This window comes from Harpegnathos saltator, unplaced genomic scaffold, assembly GCF_003227715.2.
Source record: "Harpegnathos saltator strain DR-91 unplaced genomic scaffold, Hsal_v8.6 scaffold295, whole genome shotgun sequence".
Taxonomy (NCBI): Eukaryota; Metazoa; Arthropoda; class Insecta; order Hymenoptera; family Formicidae; genus Harpegnathos; species Harpegnathos saltator.
The window spans coordinates 1,725,248-1,742,220 of record NW_020230089.1 but is presented as its reverse complement, the minus strand read 5'-3'; the positions used below and the strand labels follow the sequence as shown (position 1 = coordinate 1,742,220).

The 16,973-nt window shown below is 55.2% G+C and overlaps 1 protein-coding gene across 4 annotated transcripts in view; it reads left to right on the top strand.

The window, feature by feature from the left end:
* Sp1 (transcription factor Sp8) overlaps window positions 1–16,973 on the top strand; it is a 114,582-nt gene that overhangs the window by 54,109 nt on the left and 43,500 nt on the right. For 2 of the 4 annotated variants that reach the window (XM_025299850.1, XM_025299854.1), the window contains exon 1: window positions 10,147–10,576. The exons of the other annotated variants lie outside the window; for them this stretch is intronic. In XM_025299850.1, the coding sequence (XP_025155635.1) occupies window positions 10,463–10,576 (114 nt within the window). In that variant the 5' untranslated portion in view covers window positions 10,147–10,462. Of the gene's footprint in view, window positions 1–10,146; window positions 10,577–16,973 lie in introns of those variants that run through there. 4 annotated transcript variants of the gene reach the window in all.

Genomic DNA, 16,973 nt, shown 5'->3' with positions numbered 1-16,973 from the left:
CGTGCGCGAAGCTGCGAACGCCGCGTAACGAACCGTCCTCGTCGTCCTCGTCGGGGCCCGTATTGATTACCGGCTTCGTGATCGTGTATCCCGATACCGCCGTTTCGGCGCATTTGTTATATTTCCCGAGTCTTGGGGGTCATCAACTTCAATCCCGGGCGTACAAAGTCCGCGTTCGCGTTCACTAAACTTCAATGAAATCTCTTAGCAGACTCACATTTATTAGTCTTTCTGCTCTCATCGCGTCGCTAGATATAATTTATATCTGAAGAAAGATATGTGATACGATATATATATATTATTAAAAAGATGAGTGAGTTTCAATCCGGTGAATGTCAAGACATTGTTAAAGATCAACGGACGCTTTCCGGGCGTTCATTTCAAGAGGGGGATTCACATCGCGTCGACGTGTCGAGATTTTGTATCGCGCATTCGATATTTCTTGACAAAGTTCACGAATGCGCGCGTAATAAAAGATGCCAGAACTCGCCGCGTTTCCGCGAACAGCGCCGCGCGACCGGCTGCTCAACGCTATTCAGCCTCCATTACGCCGCGACTTGAAGAGCCTCCTTCGCCTCACCGCGAGTCTCTCTCCGCCGCGCCGCAATCGTTCTCTCCGCTGCGAGAACGATTGTACGTGGGTACGCACGCGGTAATCAATTAATTCACCGCGCCGCGCGGCTACGAGAACAACCCCGCCGCCCCTCGCCCTCGCGCTCGTCCTCCTCCTCCTTCTCCTCTCATCGTCCACGACGACGGCCCGCGCTCACCTCGTGGGCGTATACACTCTCTCGCGCACACGTACGCGAGCTACGAGGATATTAGTCGAGATTGAGTCCGGAGAAGCAAGCCTCGCGTGGATCCATTAGCTTTTATACGCGTATAGAGAGAGAGAGAGAGAGAGAGAGGGGGGGGAGAGAGAGAGAGAGAGAACCCCAGCTATACGTACGCAGATGCCACACCGAGATAACGATGGCACGGCGTATCTTCTCTCGATGGCAGGAAGGAGGGAAGTGCAGGGGGAGAGAGGTAGCGTCGCGATAATTAGAAAATTAAATTGTCCGCCTAGGATGGACTCGCTCGTATAGGCGCAAAAAGCGTGAGTCCCTTCACGCGATCACGTCGACTCCCTCTTTTTGTCGCCGCAGCGCAAAAAATTGCGACGTCGACGCGTCGCCATCGATATCGCGCGACTCGCTCGCCGGTTCCGGAACGCGTCGCGAATCTCCCCGGTCGTCGGAAAAAATCGGCCGGGGCAGCATCGCTCATGACTAATATCAGCCGGGGAATAGCCGGTCGGTCGCTCGGCCGTGCGCATACTTCTCTCCATTTTTCTCCCTCTTTCCTCGGAGAGCGGCTCCAAGGTACGTCCGCGAGAGAGCGCACGTCGAGAGAGGGATCGTGTAGGCGCGCAACGAACGCAACGAGTTCTCTCGCACAAAGCACAGCGACGATATCTTAGCCGGTCCACAGATAGGCTCTTTAGATAACCCGAGGGCTGGTGGGTGGCTGATTTAATGCCAACGCGGCCGAAAGGCCGAGGGGGTGAGGACCGGCAACAACAGCAACGACGGCGGCGGCGAAACCTCCGGAGGGTTAGCCACGCTCGACGGCGGCCGCGCGGGGGTGGCTCTCTGATATTTTAATACGACGGGGAGCGTGATGCTCGGTCATCCATCTAGACGCGCGGCATTCTTTCCCCCTCCCCTCGCCCTCTTTCTCGCCCTCTCTTCTCCCTCGGTGCGTGTGCACAGACCGATTTTGCATACGCGGATATCGCCGGCGCATCGCCGCCGTCGACTTCACGTGCCGTGCAGCACGAGCATGAGTACCAGAAAGAGAGAGAGGGGGGGAGAGAAGGAGAGAGAGAGAGAGAGAGAGAGAGAGAAAGAGGGAGAGAGAGACGCGGGAAGCGGCACTGTCGTTCTGTTACAGGAAGGAAGACTGTTTGTTACCATTATCTTCCTTTCTAGCCTCACCCCGTCCGTCGCTCTTCATCCTCCTTCTCCCTCTCGACAGGAAGTACTTCGGCGATGGTGAATATTTCGCGGTCGACACGAACGCGTGTCGGAGAAAGCGCGGCGAGATTTTGCTCGAGATTTAGGAGGGCCACGTGTCCGCGGAGAGATCGGATAAACGTCTCTCTCTCTCTCTCTCTCTCTCTCGCTCTTCCCCGTCTCATGCGAAGCCGCCGGTACATTGATTGTGTTTGTCCTTCGCTTTTTCTTTTTTTTTTTTGGCCGCAGAATTCATTAGCGTACATTGCACGCTCGATTAAGTCTAATTACACCACGCCGTGTGTGCGTACGAATGCGGCACGTATAGCGTCGCAACGTCGGTGGGTTCGTTTTTCCGCTTGCTCACCGTTCTCCAGTAAAAACTTCTCTTTGATTATGCAGATAATATCATAATAAGATGTATCGCTCCTATTACTGTAATCCGGTGTGCGGCAGTAACAACACACCAAGGATAAAATATCGTTAGCCGTTCCGTTAGCCGCGTCGAAAAATCCCGGGATCCCGGGAGGTGCTCCGCGCAAACGCCGATCGTATATTGCGAGATGTAGAAATTCGCAAAAATCGCTCGCATATCGTGCGTAACCATCTCCGCAGAGATGTCGACTGACGCGTCGTCCTCCTCCTGCTCTCATTCCTTCCCCCTTCCTTCTCTTCCTCCCCCCTTCCCCTCTCTCACTCTCTCTCTCTCTCTCTCTCTCTCGTTCATTCGGACGACATAATTCAACATGCTGCGTCTCGATCGCGCGCGCACGATAAGATCGTCAAACTCGTTTCGCCGATTAAAAGTGAGTCGCCCCGACGTGACGGCATAGGCGGGATAATTAATTTCGCGCTGCACTCCGCGCGATATACACGCCGGCGCGCCGAGCAGATTTCCCTCGACGTTAGCTTCTTTCCGCGACGATGCAATTTTCAATGCATCAGAGCGTGCGATCAACCGCCGAGACTCTCGTCTTTCCTTTTTCCTCGCGTCGACCTCGTCGCGCTCGCCGCTTTGTAATCTCGCGCTCACTTTGTCACGCTCTCGACGTTCCGTCCGGACGAACCCGCGCGGCGATTGACACGGTCGTTCGATCTGAAAACAGACGCGCGGCCAAGCCGACAAAATGTCGAGACGCACGAAGCGGCAGCGCGACCGGCGTGTTTCGCGCCGTATATAATGCGAAGGGCAGGCAGAAGGACGAGCAGGGAGGGAGGGGGGGGGGCGGGAGGAGAGGGCAGCAAAACGACAGTCGAGTGTGTTTTAGGGTACGAGGGCAGCCTCCTCGCCGTTTTCTTCCACCCGATTAGGTTCCCACATGCTACGAAGCCACCCCCGCGATATGCACACGCGCACGCACACACACTGGGACGCGGACACGCACACACGCAGTCGAACATGGTTCGACAGGGTCCCGGGGCTCGCTCTCGCACGTAGCACGTATAGAGAGAGAGAGAGAGAGAGAGAGAGAGAGAGAGAGAGAGAGAGAGAGAGAGAGAGAGAGAGAGAGAGAGAGAGAGAGAGAGAGAGCCCTACGTGTGCGCTTGGCTCTCGAGCTTGGCATAAGCAACGTTTCGACGTTGTTTTTTGTGTCTGGCGGGCCCTTCGCTGGCCGGGTCCGGGCTCCGCCACGATTTAGTGGCCCTAATTGCAGGGTACAGCTATTTAATTACCGGGTTCGGGGCCCCGCCGCGGCCCCGTCTCCGGGCCCCTACACGCCCGGGCTAAAATGCGAGTACATTCGTACGGCGAGAACACGTAGATACGGCGTCCACGGTCGCGCGCGAGTCCACCCACAAAGCAGCGAGAGACGATGCCCGAGACGGTCCGCGGCGCGGAGGACGCGAGGATTGTACCGATAGGCGCCGCGCTGCGCCGAACCGAACTTTTAAATCGCGCCGCGCCGCGCCAGGCCGCGCTGCGCCGAGCCGGACCGGGCCGGGCCGGGCCGGGCCGAGTCGCTTGCTCGCGGGCCCGGCTCGCTCAATTTCGATCGGCACTGAGATTTCGATTCGAGATACCGAGATTTCGTGCGTGTGTATGATCGCGCGCCGCGCCGCGCCGCGGCTAATCTGGACTCGTCGGCACTCTACCCCCCGATTGTCCCGAGCCGAGAGCGCCGAGAGCGTCTAAGCGCGATCCGACGCTCCGAGCTTTCTTCCACGCGCGTCTTACGTCCCGATCGAAATAATCGCAGACTGCGATGGTAACGCTCTAATGTTTGATGCAGATAATTGTTATTAGGTGACTGTTTGTTGACGACTCTACCAGTTGCCACCGATTGCTTCAAAGCTCAGGCTTGAAAGCTAAGGTTTGAATATTATACGGTAAATAAATGCAACTCCCCATGTATCCGTTCGAGCGCATGTCATTGCTTCGGTATCGGTCGAATATTTCATTCGTCTCATGCAATCGATCATATCTTATCTCTCGTCAATCATATCCCTCGAAATCTCTACCTTTATCTAGCTGTCTTTCAATTTCAATTTATTAACAGGAAGAACCCTTTAATTGTACAATACCGAAAGATAATAACGCGAAGAGGGAAATAAAACGAAAATAGGAATAAAAAATAATAAATTGTCAAATATGAATAAGGAGCGCATAAATAAATAAATAAATAAATAAATAAATAAAATCTTAAACATACCGTCGCGGACGGAGTTGTCAACAAAAGGGGGGAGCCACACGATAAGAAGAAACGCGGGGAACGAACCGAGAAACGAGTCTGCGGAATGACGCGCGTCGAAAGGATGCAAGAGTGCAATCGAATTCGCGGAGCGCGAAATGGGGGGAGGGCGGGCACCGCGCTGCGGCTTCGCGACGATGACGTTCCACCGCCGCGAAAAGGAAGACGCGTTCGACGACCTACCTCGGGCAAGGTGGAAACCATAAATCCCTGTCGATGAAACGAATCGAGGAAACGGCACTCGATTCCGTCCGCCGTGCGGAATCTTTTAATCGTCGCTAATAACAGGGTGCGCGCGGCCGGTAAGAAAAACGCGGAACGCCGCGCGCATCTCCCCAGCGCCGGGCCCTATCGAGTGATTGATAAGTCCATAAAGCATCCTTCGCCCCTCTCGTAATCTTCGTTTGGTCCGCTGGTGTCGATCAACACCGGCGCGGTGGCGGTGCTCTCGTGGTGGTTGTGACGGTGGTGGTGGTGGTGGTGGTGGTGGTGGTCGAGAGAGAGATTGCGGTTATGGCGAATACGCAGCGTGCCCCGTGTGCGTGCTGTGTTTTTTGGCCGCGGGTGACGCGGTGACGAGATGATGACCCACCCGAAGTCGGAGAATCATCATGATTACTCCGCCCGCGTAACTCGTAATGCGAACGAAACCACCCGAGCAACTGCCACCGTTGCGCGCCCCCCTCTCTCTCTCTCTCCTTCTCTCTGTCTCTCGCTCTCTTCTGACGGTATTCTCTTATTTTGCCCCCGTCACCCGTTGCCCGCTTCACGCTACCGGCCGTTTCAACGCAGATTTCTATTATTAGGCCGACAGGAACTAACTATCTATCTGCCCGAGCTTTCGTCTTCCGACCCGCGCGATCGCCGCGCAGTGATCGCGTCGACGAGAGCGGCCGGTCGAGAGGACGCTCAGTTTCATGGGCAAGTTCCGCGACACGTTCTTCGATCCCGATGACGAAGCTCCCCCGCCGTCGCGACGTCGGACGCCGTCTCGGGAGTTCCTTCTCGCCGATGAGAACGTACGCATTCGGGGAATGCGCTTTGTTACGCAAACGACCATCACCAACGTCCGCCACGGCGACCTATCTATCCCTGCCGACCCTCCCGACCCTTTCGCCGCGGCTTTCTGCGAAACGTCCTGCACCAACGAACGAGCGAACGAGCGCGAGCGAGCGGTCGATTAGTCGGTACATAGCGACGAGAGAGCTCTTCCCGCCCTTGGAAATACGCGAGAGAGTTTTAATTGTAGACCACAGTCCACAGGGGGAGGCTATTATTCTTTCTCTCGTCGGTAACGCGGCGATCCGCTTCTCTCCTAAGACGCGGAGAACAGGAACGGGAGAGGGAGAAGGAGGGTTGAGAGAGCGCGCGAGAGAGGGAGAGAGAGAGAGAGAGAGAGAGAGAGAGAGGGAGAGAAAGAGAGAAAGGAATATGTAATAACAGACCGTCGGCCCGTCTCCGCTCGGAAGAAACGACCATTCGTTGTTTTCGTCCGTCTGTCCGTCTATCCGTCTGGCAGTTTCATATCCATGAGAGAACGCACGAGAGAGAGAGAGAGAGAGAGAGAGAGAGAGAGAGAGTCTCGGCCGACACAATTTTTCATCGTTCACCCCCTCGCGCTGCGCGTACTGACCGTCCGTCGCCTCGCGCGCTGCCTCCGCGGAGAACGCGCCTCTCTTTCGCAAAGCCCCTTTCTTTCTCTTTCTCTCTCTCTCTCTTTCTCTCTTTCGCTCGCTCTCTCGCCCTCGCTCCCTCGCTTAACCCGCCCGCCCTCTCGGCGTCGTTAATCATCCCTTAAATGCGATCGACGCGTTTGTTCCCTTTTCGGGAAAGCTCGTTGGCGCCACCTGGCCTCGCGCCACGTGCGCCGATCAACCCTGACCGACACTTTTCGCTTTCTTCGCCCGAGCGCGACCCAACTATCGCTGGATAGTCGCTTTTCCGAACGCAAGATCTCGTCCGATCGATGGCAACCGCCGCTTCGGAAAACACTGATCGTGAAGGCCGGACCAGATTACCGCGATCTATCCTTCGATTTCCCAGTCAGACGCAACATTGTTCATTGTGGAATGAGATAGAAATGTCGAAAATACGCCCCATGTAGTTTCTCCGACACGAAGAAACACGGCACACACTGCGCGTGTACACGCAGAAGACGCGCGAGGGGGTGGAACAAGAGCGCGGCGCACCCTTGGCGTCGGCGAAATAATCCTTTGAATCCTTTCGGCCGGCGGCTCAATGGAGATCACACGCGGTTCCCACTGTATCGAGTTACAAACGCGAAAGACAGACGGAGGAGGAAGAATAAAGTGCCGTCAGTATTATGCGTTCTCGAAGGGCGGCTCCATTCAAGCGGCGATCCTTTCGAGGGATTTCGCCCTTCGACCCTCGCACTCGCTCTTGCCGGCCGGCTTAAAACGTTGCAACTTGCCGATGAATGTCGCTCGCATCGAGTTGGCGATGTCTCGGCGACGTTTATCGACGCGAGATCGAAATCTAATCGCGCTTTCCGAGGATCGAGAAGGATTTTAATACGCGCGAGCTAAGTACATGGAGAATCGTCTCTCCTCCACCCTCTGCCGATTCAAGAGTTTAACAACGTTCGATTTCTCATTCTGACGGTCAAGTCGTTCGTGGTTCGCGGGATCGCTCGCGTTGATTTTCTATATCGTCGTTGAAAGATCAATTCCGTCACTTTTCGCGCGCAACGTTGCGATTCGCGAGTACTCGCATTTCGATGTGACCGGGGCAGCACACAATTCTCCGCGCGCCGTGGAAACTATCCAACTTCCACTTTACGGTGTATGTGCAACCACCTTGAATGGGACATCATAACCCATTCACACCCTCAATGACCACAAGTATTTCAATCTTTATCAGTAATTTATCAACACCAATTGATTTGTCTCATTGATCAAAATTGTAACTCACTATCGTCCGAGCAATAATATTGGTAACGATCGACCTTGATTGATATAAGAGAGTAAGGGTAGATTGGGCATATTTCTCTGAGGCGTACGTCGTCCTCAACAACGAAAGGGTTCAAAAGAGTCGCTTGTCCCCGGTGTACTCGCGCGTCCTTTGCCGATAACGCGCGCCATGACGCACTCGTGATTAACTCGTGCGTTTGTGCTCCATGGGAATTTCTTAAGAAGCGCGTTAATGCTTCCCCGTGATGAACGGGTGATTTCAATTTATCCGGGCCGATGGGATTCGCGGTGAGATAACCGCGAACACTTTATGCCAACGTACGTACGTTCGCGCTCGTTTACGCGAGAGAGCGAGCCACCGGCGAACCGTTATTATTGACTCGGCAATAATGCATCGGGCAACAGTCCCGCAGCTGTAATTTTGTATTAACGATAATTATATCGTTAAAATTTATGTGTACCGACAATATATGTGTATGTGTGTGTGTGTACGCGCGCTATCTCGTTATTTATGATATCAATTTAGCGCCCGGAGACCAAGGAAGAAAGGACCCGTATGTGCGCTGCGCTCGCGCCGCGCTGCGCGTAATCGGAAAGAGTAAGAGCGAGAAGGCACTCGACTTGTTATTAAAACCGATACGCGACAACTCGTGTTTCTCGCGTCTGTCTCTTGCTGTCTCGCTCGTTTACCTATTCATTACTAGATCATTAAGCGGCGCATGCACCCGCCTCGTTACGGACCCGCGTGTTAGAAATGCGTGTTTTTCGAAATTGACGTTTCCATTATCGCTTGGGGAACTGTCACTTACATTGCCCGCTCGGAAAACGAATGCTCGTCGATAGAATTGCAGACTCGTGGCGAAGAGGCGACTATCGAACTGCGCGATTATCGAATTAGTACACGGGGATAATTGGAGGGTAAGAAAGAAGCACGAATGTGGCGTAGGAAACGGCCGACACACGTTGGCTCTCAAAGTATACACCTTCGAGTAACAGTATCAATGGACACCCAAAGAGATAGAATGGAAGAGAGAGAGAGAGAGAGAGAGAGAGAGAGAGAGAGAGAGAGAGAGAGAGAGAGAGAGAGAGAAAACTCCATTGACGTGTCGAAGGCGTCGCTGGGCGCCGCAGATACGGTATCATTTTCCAGCAAAGGATCGCTATTAACTAATGTAAAATCAAGAAACCTGTTCTTTCTCCGACGTAACGACACACTAATATTTCCAACCTAGTCATTGTAAATCCCCCCTCTTCCTGCTCCTGATCCTCAGGCTGCGCAACAAACCCCGAAAAAAGTCTCTCGCGTGACGCCGTACGCGCTCGCTCGCTAGTATCAGGCGGAAGAGAGTAACGAGGAGGAGAGAAAGGAGGAAAAGATGAACGAGAAAAAGAAAATGAAGAAGTGTACAAGAAAAAGAGAGACAGAAACGCGAAGACTCGACGGACAATGAGATCGTGAGAAGGGAAAAGAGATGCGCGAATGTAGAGGGAGAAGAAGAAGAGTCGCGACCGCGAAGGAGCTATAGAGGAAGACCGATGAAGAGGAAGAGGACGCGGAGGACAAGAAGAGCAGAAGATGAGGAAGACGAAGAAGAAACGGCGGCGGCGGCGACGACGGTGGCGGCGGACGCTGCGCTGGAACCACGTGATCGTAGAGCGTTTTAATTGGTCGGGAGCGCGATCCTCACCGCGATGGAGGGAGCATGAGAGATAACCAGGCAAGAAGGAGGGATATAGACGGGGGGCCGAAGTGGAGGGACCGAGGGGGTGACCCGCTGCTGCTGGCGGCGGCGGGGTAGGGAAGGGCGAACACGGCGTTCGTTAGGGTTGCAACGTGGATTAGACTATCGCGAGGTCGACGAGGAGGACCATTGCGAGGGCGGGCGCTGTTTCTGCCCCACCAGCAGCAACACCTTCCAGGATGGAAACGTACTCGCGAGGTTCCTTAGGAACGACCACTCGACGCATTCTCCTGGGGCACGCGCGCGCGCGCGCGTACGCACGCACGGCCCACGCATACACACACGGCCGCGTACCCGCGCCGATAGGAGCCTGGCCGCGATAGGAGGTTGCGGCGGGCAGAGGGAGGGATGTTGGGAGAAAGAGAGAGAGAGAGAGAGAGAGAGAGAGAGAGAGAGAGAGAGAGAGACGAAAGAAAGGGAGAGAGAGCGAGAGAATGAGGGAGAAAGAGGGATACACCGATCCGGCTCGCCTCCGTAGCCGGGCGCTCCTCTTCTACGTGCGGGACGAAAAAGCTCAGTTATAATTGTTGCACGCCGCGAGGTGCATCTCGGCTCCCTTCGATAATTGTTACCTCCTTCCGCGTGGTAGCGAACGCGCGACGCCCTGTGAAACACGTACCTGAAGACGACGGCGACGTTGACATTGACGACGACAACGACATCGTCGACGAGTGAGAATCCGCGACCGTCGCGTGTCCTCGAACGACCTCGTTATCGACTGACCGACCTCCGCCACCGTTCATAAGCGGTCAACGAGCGGCGGCGGCGGCGGCGGCGGCGGCGGCGGCGGTGGCGGTGGCGGCAGCGACAGAGACGGCAGCTACAGAAATTACTGTGATTACAACAGCGGGATATACGAGGGCTCGCGGAGGAGAACGCGTTTCGTGTTGCCGATGCACCTTTACATTGCCCGGAGAGCGTCTCCACGTCGCGCTTCTTCAGCCGGGCGGGACACCGTGATCTCACGGAATCGAGCGGCCGCGATCGTCGGTGGAACGACAGACCGCAGACGAAGGCGGATGTAAACTCGAAACACCGGCCGGAAGAACCTTCGAGCAACAACAGCAGCAACGCGCACGGTCCCGCGAACGCAAGTACCGGAGATGAATTGCGCGTACCACTATTCGCACAACGGCCATCCGCAGAACGTTATGACGATCGCGCCGACGGCACCGCAGCAAGGTCTACATCCTGCGCAGGACGCGGAATATCTCGAGGTAAGAGAGACATCGAGGAGAACCCAATATGCACGATAGAAATTTTGCTCGAGGACGACGCGCGATGCGAATGTCTTTCTCCTCTTCCTTCTTCTCCTCCTTCTATTTCTGTCCTTTCTCTCTTTATCTCCATCTCGATTCGCCGAAGCGATAGACGCCGACGACAGATGATGTCGATGATGCGAAGGAACGCGTAAGAACGAGCGAATCGGCCGATGCCTTCGCGACATCCTCCACGGCGGATCCTGGGCGGTCCCGAAGCGTCCCTTCGTTAATTGTTCATCTCCCGACACGCACAATCGAGGGTGCCGACTCGTCCGCGCGCGCCAGCCGAAACCAGCCATTTTCGATCAACGCGATCACTGGGGCAATTCGCCGGGGCTCGCTCGCGACTAGGAAAACTCGATTCGCCCGATTGCCAATCGAACGATCGTTCCAATTGAATTTCGGGACCTCGCGGGTGGAGGTGTGGATAGCGAGTCGTCTTTGTCGGCAGCCTCGACTGCCGCTTGACTGACAAACGCGCGCTCTTGATTGAATTCGCGAGTTCTCGTCGCGCGCGAACGTGACGTGGAACGCGACGGGTGGTTCACAAGTCGCGAGTGAATTTCGATTACCAGCCAACTGCCCGAGAGAGAAGGAGAGAACGAGAGAGACAGAGAGACAGACAGAGAGAGAGAGAGAGAGAGAGAGAGAGAGAGAGAGAGAGGTGAGAGAGAGAGATTTCGTTTACTCAAAGCGCTCGTTAATGATCGGGGAAACGCCAAGCGACGTGCCAATAATAAATCGCGGTCGATCGGCTCGCGCGAAAGGCCCCGCGAAAAAAGTGGGCTTTCACGCGGCCGAGCAGGCGACGAACGAGCCGAATCGACGGCGGCCGTGGGAGCGAGCAAGAAGGTGGAGGAAGATGGAAAGAGAGACGTAGCTGGGGGATATTAATATAAGGGCTCGATACGTAATTATAGTGATTACCGTATTGCCGGGGGGCGGACGAGGGCGTCCCTCAGTTTGCACGTCATTTCGCGATCTCAACTTCCAGCGAACATGCGCGCGAATTTGTCGGCGGTCCTCGGCCGAGTTAATTGTTTCCCCCTTTTGCGCCCGACTTTCGCGACGCACCGCCGCCTCCCGCGGCCGCGCGCGGAGACGAGACTTTCTTCGTATTCCGGACGCGTGCGCTTTCGACAGGGGAGAAGGGGTGAGCAGGAACATATGTGCGCCCAAAGGATACTCTTGAAAAACGCGACAGCTCGCTCTCTCGGAAGTCACGCCCGCAGTTTCCCGATCATTCCCCGAAAATCGCGGTATCCGGCGAGACACGATCGTTGCATAAGCGTCGAATCGGACGTTGTTCACTCTCTAAAGTCAGTGCTAAGTATGCCACTGAATTTTTCAGTGGCATATTTAGCACTGACAATCAGTGCATAATCGCTGACTGACAGTGAGTTTCACTGATTCACTTTTAGAGAGCGCCTATCGGGATCGCGAGTCGAAGGGTCCCAGTGGCGCAGTGACTGTTAATTACATTAAGCGACCGTTCTAATTCCACGTTCCGTTTGTTTTCGCGTACAACATGTTTTCGCTTGAGAATCAGAGGAGCACATTTGGTGTTCGGACAGAAATTTCCGACTTGCGCTGATCGCGTGACAATCGCGGCTGCGCGTAATGCGACGACCGTCTCTTGGTCCGCCTTTCGAACGATGCTGAAAACGCACGAGGATAATTTCTTCGATCGGGCCGAGTTGCCCGGCAATTATGATGATCGCAGGATCCGCAATGTTGCATGCTCGCGCATCAAAGTCGGCGTTTCAGACGTCGCGCGTCAATCGACAATTCCGATGTGCTTCGCGGAATGGTTAATCGTCGACGGGACCTTCTCTCTCTCTCTCTTTCTCTCTCTCTCTCTCTCTCTCTTTCCCTCTCTCTTTCTCTCTCACTCTCCCACTGCCTTTGCTCCATTATTATCACGATTATCGTTAATTACAGCGGAGCGTGCACTGGGCCCTCTCTCTCTCTCCTTCCCCCTCCATCCTTCTGTTTCTCTCGCAGCTTTGAACTGAGCTGTTTAAACGCCGACGCCTCTTACGTCATACGCGCTAACGCAGAAATCCATCGCGCGTACAGCGTGCCACCTTGCCAGCCGCAGCCGACTGTGTATAACTGATCTGTATTACTTTCCGTATTACTTTCTCTGTCCGCGAGTTATTAAGGAATCACAATCTCCTTCATGCTCGCATGCGTTTAAATGTCACACCTAATTTACCCCGGGATTATGCATGCGAGAACGTGCTCTGGCCGGCTGGCCGTACTAACAGCGAGAATAAAAAATCCATCGTGCCCGACACCCGAGATTATATTAATTGCACCCGCGCACACGGCGCATTTCGCGTATTCCCATGCGCAAGCTACGTCAGCGGCGGCGGCGGCGGCGGCGCATTAACGGACGAGAACCGCTCGCGCGGTTGGACGCGCGCGGAACGAGCCTCGCTTTCCAAGGAGGCAGGCAGGCAGGCGGTACTCGCGCGGCGCGAACCCTACCGAGTGTACGAGCTAAATTTACGCGGCTGAAAGCCGCGGACGCGAGGAACACGTCCGGTAACTCGTCCGATACGATTATTTATCTTATCTGCATTCGAAGCGCCAGACAGCGAACACTCCGTGAACACGAGCAGCGGGAAAAGCAGGCCGATAACGGGGGGAAGTGGCGGGGGGACGCACGAGGGGGTAATACAAATCGAAGGGAGATATTTATTCCGATCGAGCCCTTCCTGAAATAGGGTGCGCCTTATTTGCGTCGCCTCCTGACGTCGCCGCGGTCGCTCGCTCGCTCGCTCGGTCGGTCGGTCGGTCGCTCGGCGGAAAAGAGCGACGCGTGAATTACGGACGGGGGTCGTCTCTCTCCTCCACCTCCTCTCCTCCTTTGCCTCTTGCTCCCCGTGGAACACCCCATAAATCTGACCAACGGGAGAGGTGGAAGGAGAAAGGCGGACGAGCTCGGGAGAAAGAGAGGAGAGAGAGATAGATAGAGAGAGAGAGAGAGAGAGAGAGAGAGAGAGAGAGAGAGAGACAGAAAAGTTCTCTCTATCCCCGCAGCACGATGTAGACGGAATCTCGACTTACTCCCCGACTTACATCGCAGCCACGGCGGCGAGTTCGTAAATCAGTCCTCCCCGGGATGAGTTTCTTCTCCTCGTCCTGTTTTCCCGGCGAAGCGTGCTGCGCCCGGCTCTTAAAAGCCCCCCGTATCTTCCGCGCGCGTACGATCTCGCGATACCGCGCGCGACGCGGTGCAACTGGCTCGCGTAGTCACGAATATCAGCGGCGACGCTGGCGGCTGATATGAGATATCGAATTTATGGCTGCTCGATATCACACTCGGGATCAGAGTTTACCGTTGCTCTGTACGCGTAATGAAGGGGAAAACTGGCGCGCGACTGGTGACTTTGACGGTTTTGCTTTGAGCGCGATAGATTTCGCGAGACAATCTCTCGTCTCGAGATTCCGAGGACGCGGAATTTCGAGGACGAGGCGGACCCGACGACGGCGGCACCGTGCGCGTAAACTGGAAGTTCACGACGGGTGTCGAGCGCGTCAATGAATCGCGTCCTTCAGCCCTTCACCTTCGGTGAAGCCGACTTAAAAACGCACGCTGTTATATAGTAGATAGTAGACAAGATCTCGCTCTCCAACTTGGTAAGGTGAATCTTCATTTTCGGCGCTGCCAGCCGTCGCGCGCTGGCGGAGTTGGCTCGTCGGTAATTATTAGTCCATCAGCATCTCTCGATGGCCACATGGCCGTGTGAGAGAGCGAGCGAGCAAACTAGCCAGCGAACGAGCGGCGAGGGCCCCCGGAGAAAGAGAGAAAGAAAGAGAAAGAGAGCTGCTTGCTTGGTCCCAGCGCGAGACCATCTCCTCGCTACGCGAGGCCGCCCTGTCATTATCCGCCCCCGTGAGGCCCCTAGGCCCCATTTCCCTTTCAACCCCATGGCCCATCTCTGCCAATCAACGATCCATCATCAAGAGATCCCCGATGCATAAGTCGCGGCGACGACGGCGGCGGCGGCGGGTCGATCCTACCTATCTGTCGCGCCGCCAAGGAAACGCGTCGCGTCGCCGCTGAGTCGATATATCGACGCTAATCAATTTTTCAACGAGACACGCGCGAGCGCGCGCGCGCGCATCCATACATTAACGTCGAATTAAACGTCCGTCCGCTGTGTGAGACAGAGAGATAAGCAGAGAGGAAGTGAGATAGAGAGAGAGAGAGAGAGAGAGAGAGAGAGGGGGGGGGAGGAACGGAGAGAGAAACAGAATACCGAGCGAGCGATTTATCTTCCGGGGGTTCGTTCGCGTGCTTCGGAAGCGGAAGGGGGTTCACCGTCCGCGGTCGCAATAAATCCGGGGGAACGGCGCGGGCGCGCTCTCTCTCTCTCTCTCTCTCGCGAGAGAGAGCGCGCGTGCCCGTTCTCGTTCTCGTGCGGGAGAATCTGAAAACGAGGAAACTCGATAGCTAGCTGGCGCGCCGAGAGCGCGGAAGCCGCGCTCTCTCGCCGACCCAAACGCCATTTGTCCTTGCCGCGAGCGTTAACGCCCGTCTTTGATTCGGTTCATTGTAAAACATCCCTTTTCGCACCCCTCCCCCTCCTCTTGCGCGCCCGCGAGAGCGAGAGAGCGAGCAAACGAGCGCGCCCACCGCACAGGCCCTTCCCCCCCCCCCCGCGCGCGCTGCTCTACTCCGTGATATGCAAGGGCGTGGGCGGGTCGCACCTTTTGTGCGCCGGTGGCACGCGATGTACGCATAATCGCCGTCAGGATTCGTAGCGGGCGGCCGATAACGTCCCTTCGCCGTTCCGCGCGAACCTATTCCTTTCTCGCCTCCTCGCGTCCTGCGTCTATCGATTAGCCGGACGCGCGTCCATCGGAGGCTGCCATCTCAAGTGAGAGCTATCCTCCGACCGATGCGACGGTGCACGAAATCACGAAATCGGGCGAATGACTCCACTTGGTAGCGGACGACGATACGTCTAATCGGGATTCTCGGGAACATGCCGACGCGACTGAGCGAAATTCGGATGCCAGGGACGGCTCCACTTTTCTGCATTTCGTTTCCCCGGTTTCCTCGCTTTCAACGCATAATCAGCGCGTGACTTTTCGATATGAAGGAAATGGAACCAAGAGTAAAATTAGTCCCTTCCGTTCCTAATTGTTATCGACCAATGATATTAATTAAAGGTGTATCGATTGCGATTGATAAAGAATAAAGACGAAACGCGCATTCCAATTGAGAGAGATTTCACCAGTACGATGCGTGTTTCTGTTTGACGATCGCGATGAGTGGCGTTTTATCGGTCAACCTCGAGTTTGCACAGAGATTCGCGTCGAGAGGCATGATTCATCATCGAATTCGACGTCAACAACCCCTTCGGACGAGCTCTCGGCGACGTGTCACCGAGAGCCCGATGAAAAATCGCGCCTAAATTGCCCGCGCGAATCACGACGGGGACTAAGGCGAGCGTCCTCCGCTCGTTGCGCGCTCGGCCGGCCGGGAATGGTTATGAATGGACCACGATTAGCCGGTCGCCTCGCCGTAGTGGCGCCGTACCACGCCACGGACTTCTTCCATTATGGAAAATTAGGTCCTAATGCGACCTCGACCCGTCGCTCGCGTCTCCATCGCCCAATGGCGTAGGACGGTGCGCGCCGTGCATCTTCGTTCAATGGCGAAAAAGTATCGCGCAATAATCGAAATATCCAGCGACTTGAACGCCACGAAATCGCGAGATCGAAGAGCGACGCGCGACTTCAACGGCGAGTCTGAATAATCCTTCTTCCGTGTCGAATCTCGAGAGAGAAAAAAGGCAGCCGGCCACGCTGCTAACGAGAAGAAGAATGAGCTGATTAAAAGACTGCTGGCATGCTGCCGGTTGCTGAGAATCGCCAATCCCACGACGCGATTCCATTTATCGCGATTGGATCGCGAACGCGCGAGGTGGCGCCGCGCAACGACAGAATTCATTTGTCGAGTGACAAACGGAATATATAAAAGTTCGATAAAAGATGGTAATCTAGATCCTTGAATTATAGATAGCGGATTATTGGCAAACGATACGTAACAAAGTTCCATTTTCCTCGGCAATTTCCGTCACCGACAAAGACAAGCATATCCGTGACTTTTTTCTCTACTCGAGAAGTCATCGTGGCGCGTACGCGAAGTTTTATACGCCTCAATACTGTAACTAGGGTTATTTCCACATCTTACATATTGCGACCTCGTGCGTATACACCAGACTGAAAGTCGCCGCGATAAACTCCGACGACTGAATGTCGACACATTGTTGACACATTGTTGACCCGTCGCGGGGAAGTTCGCCGGCTAAACACTGCCAACCCCCAGGTT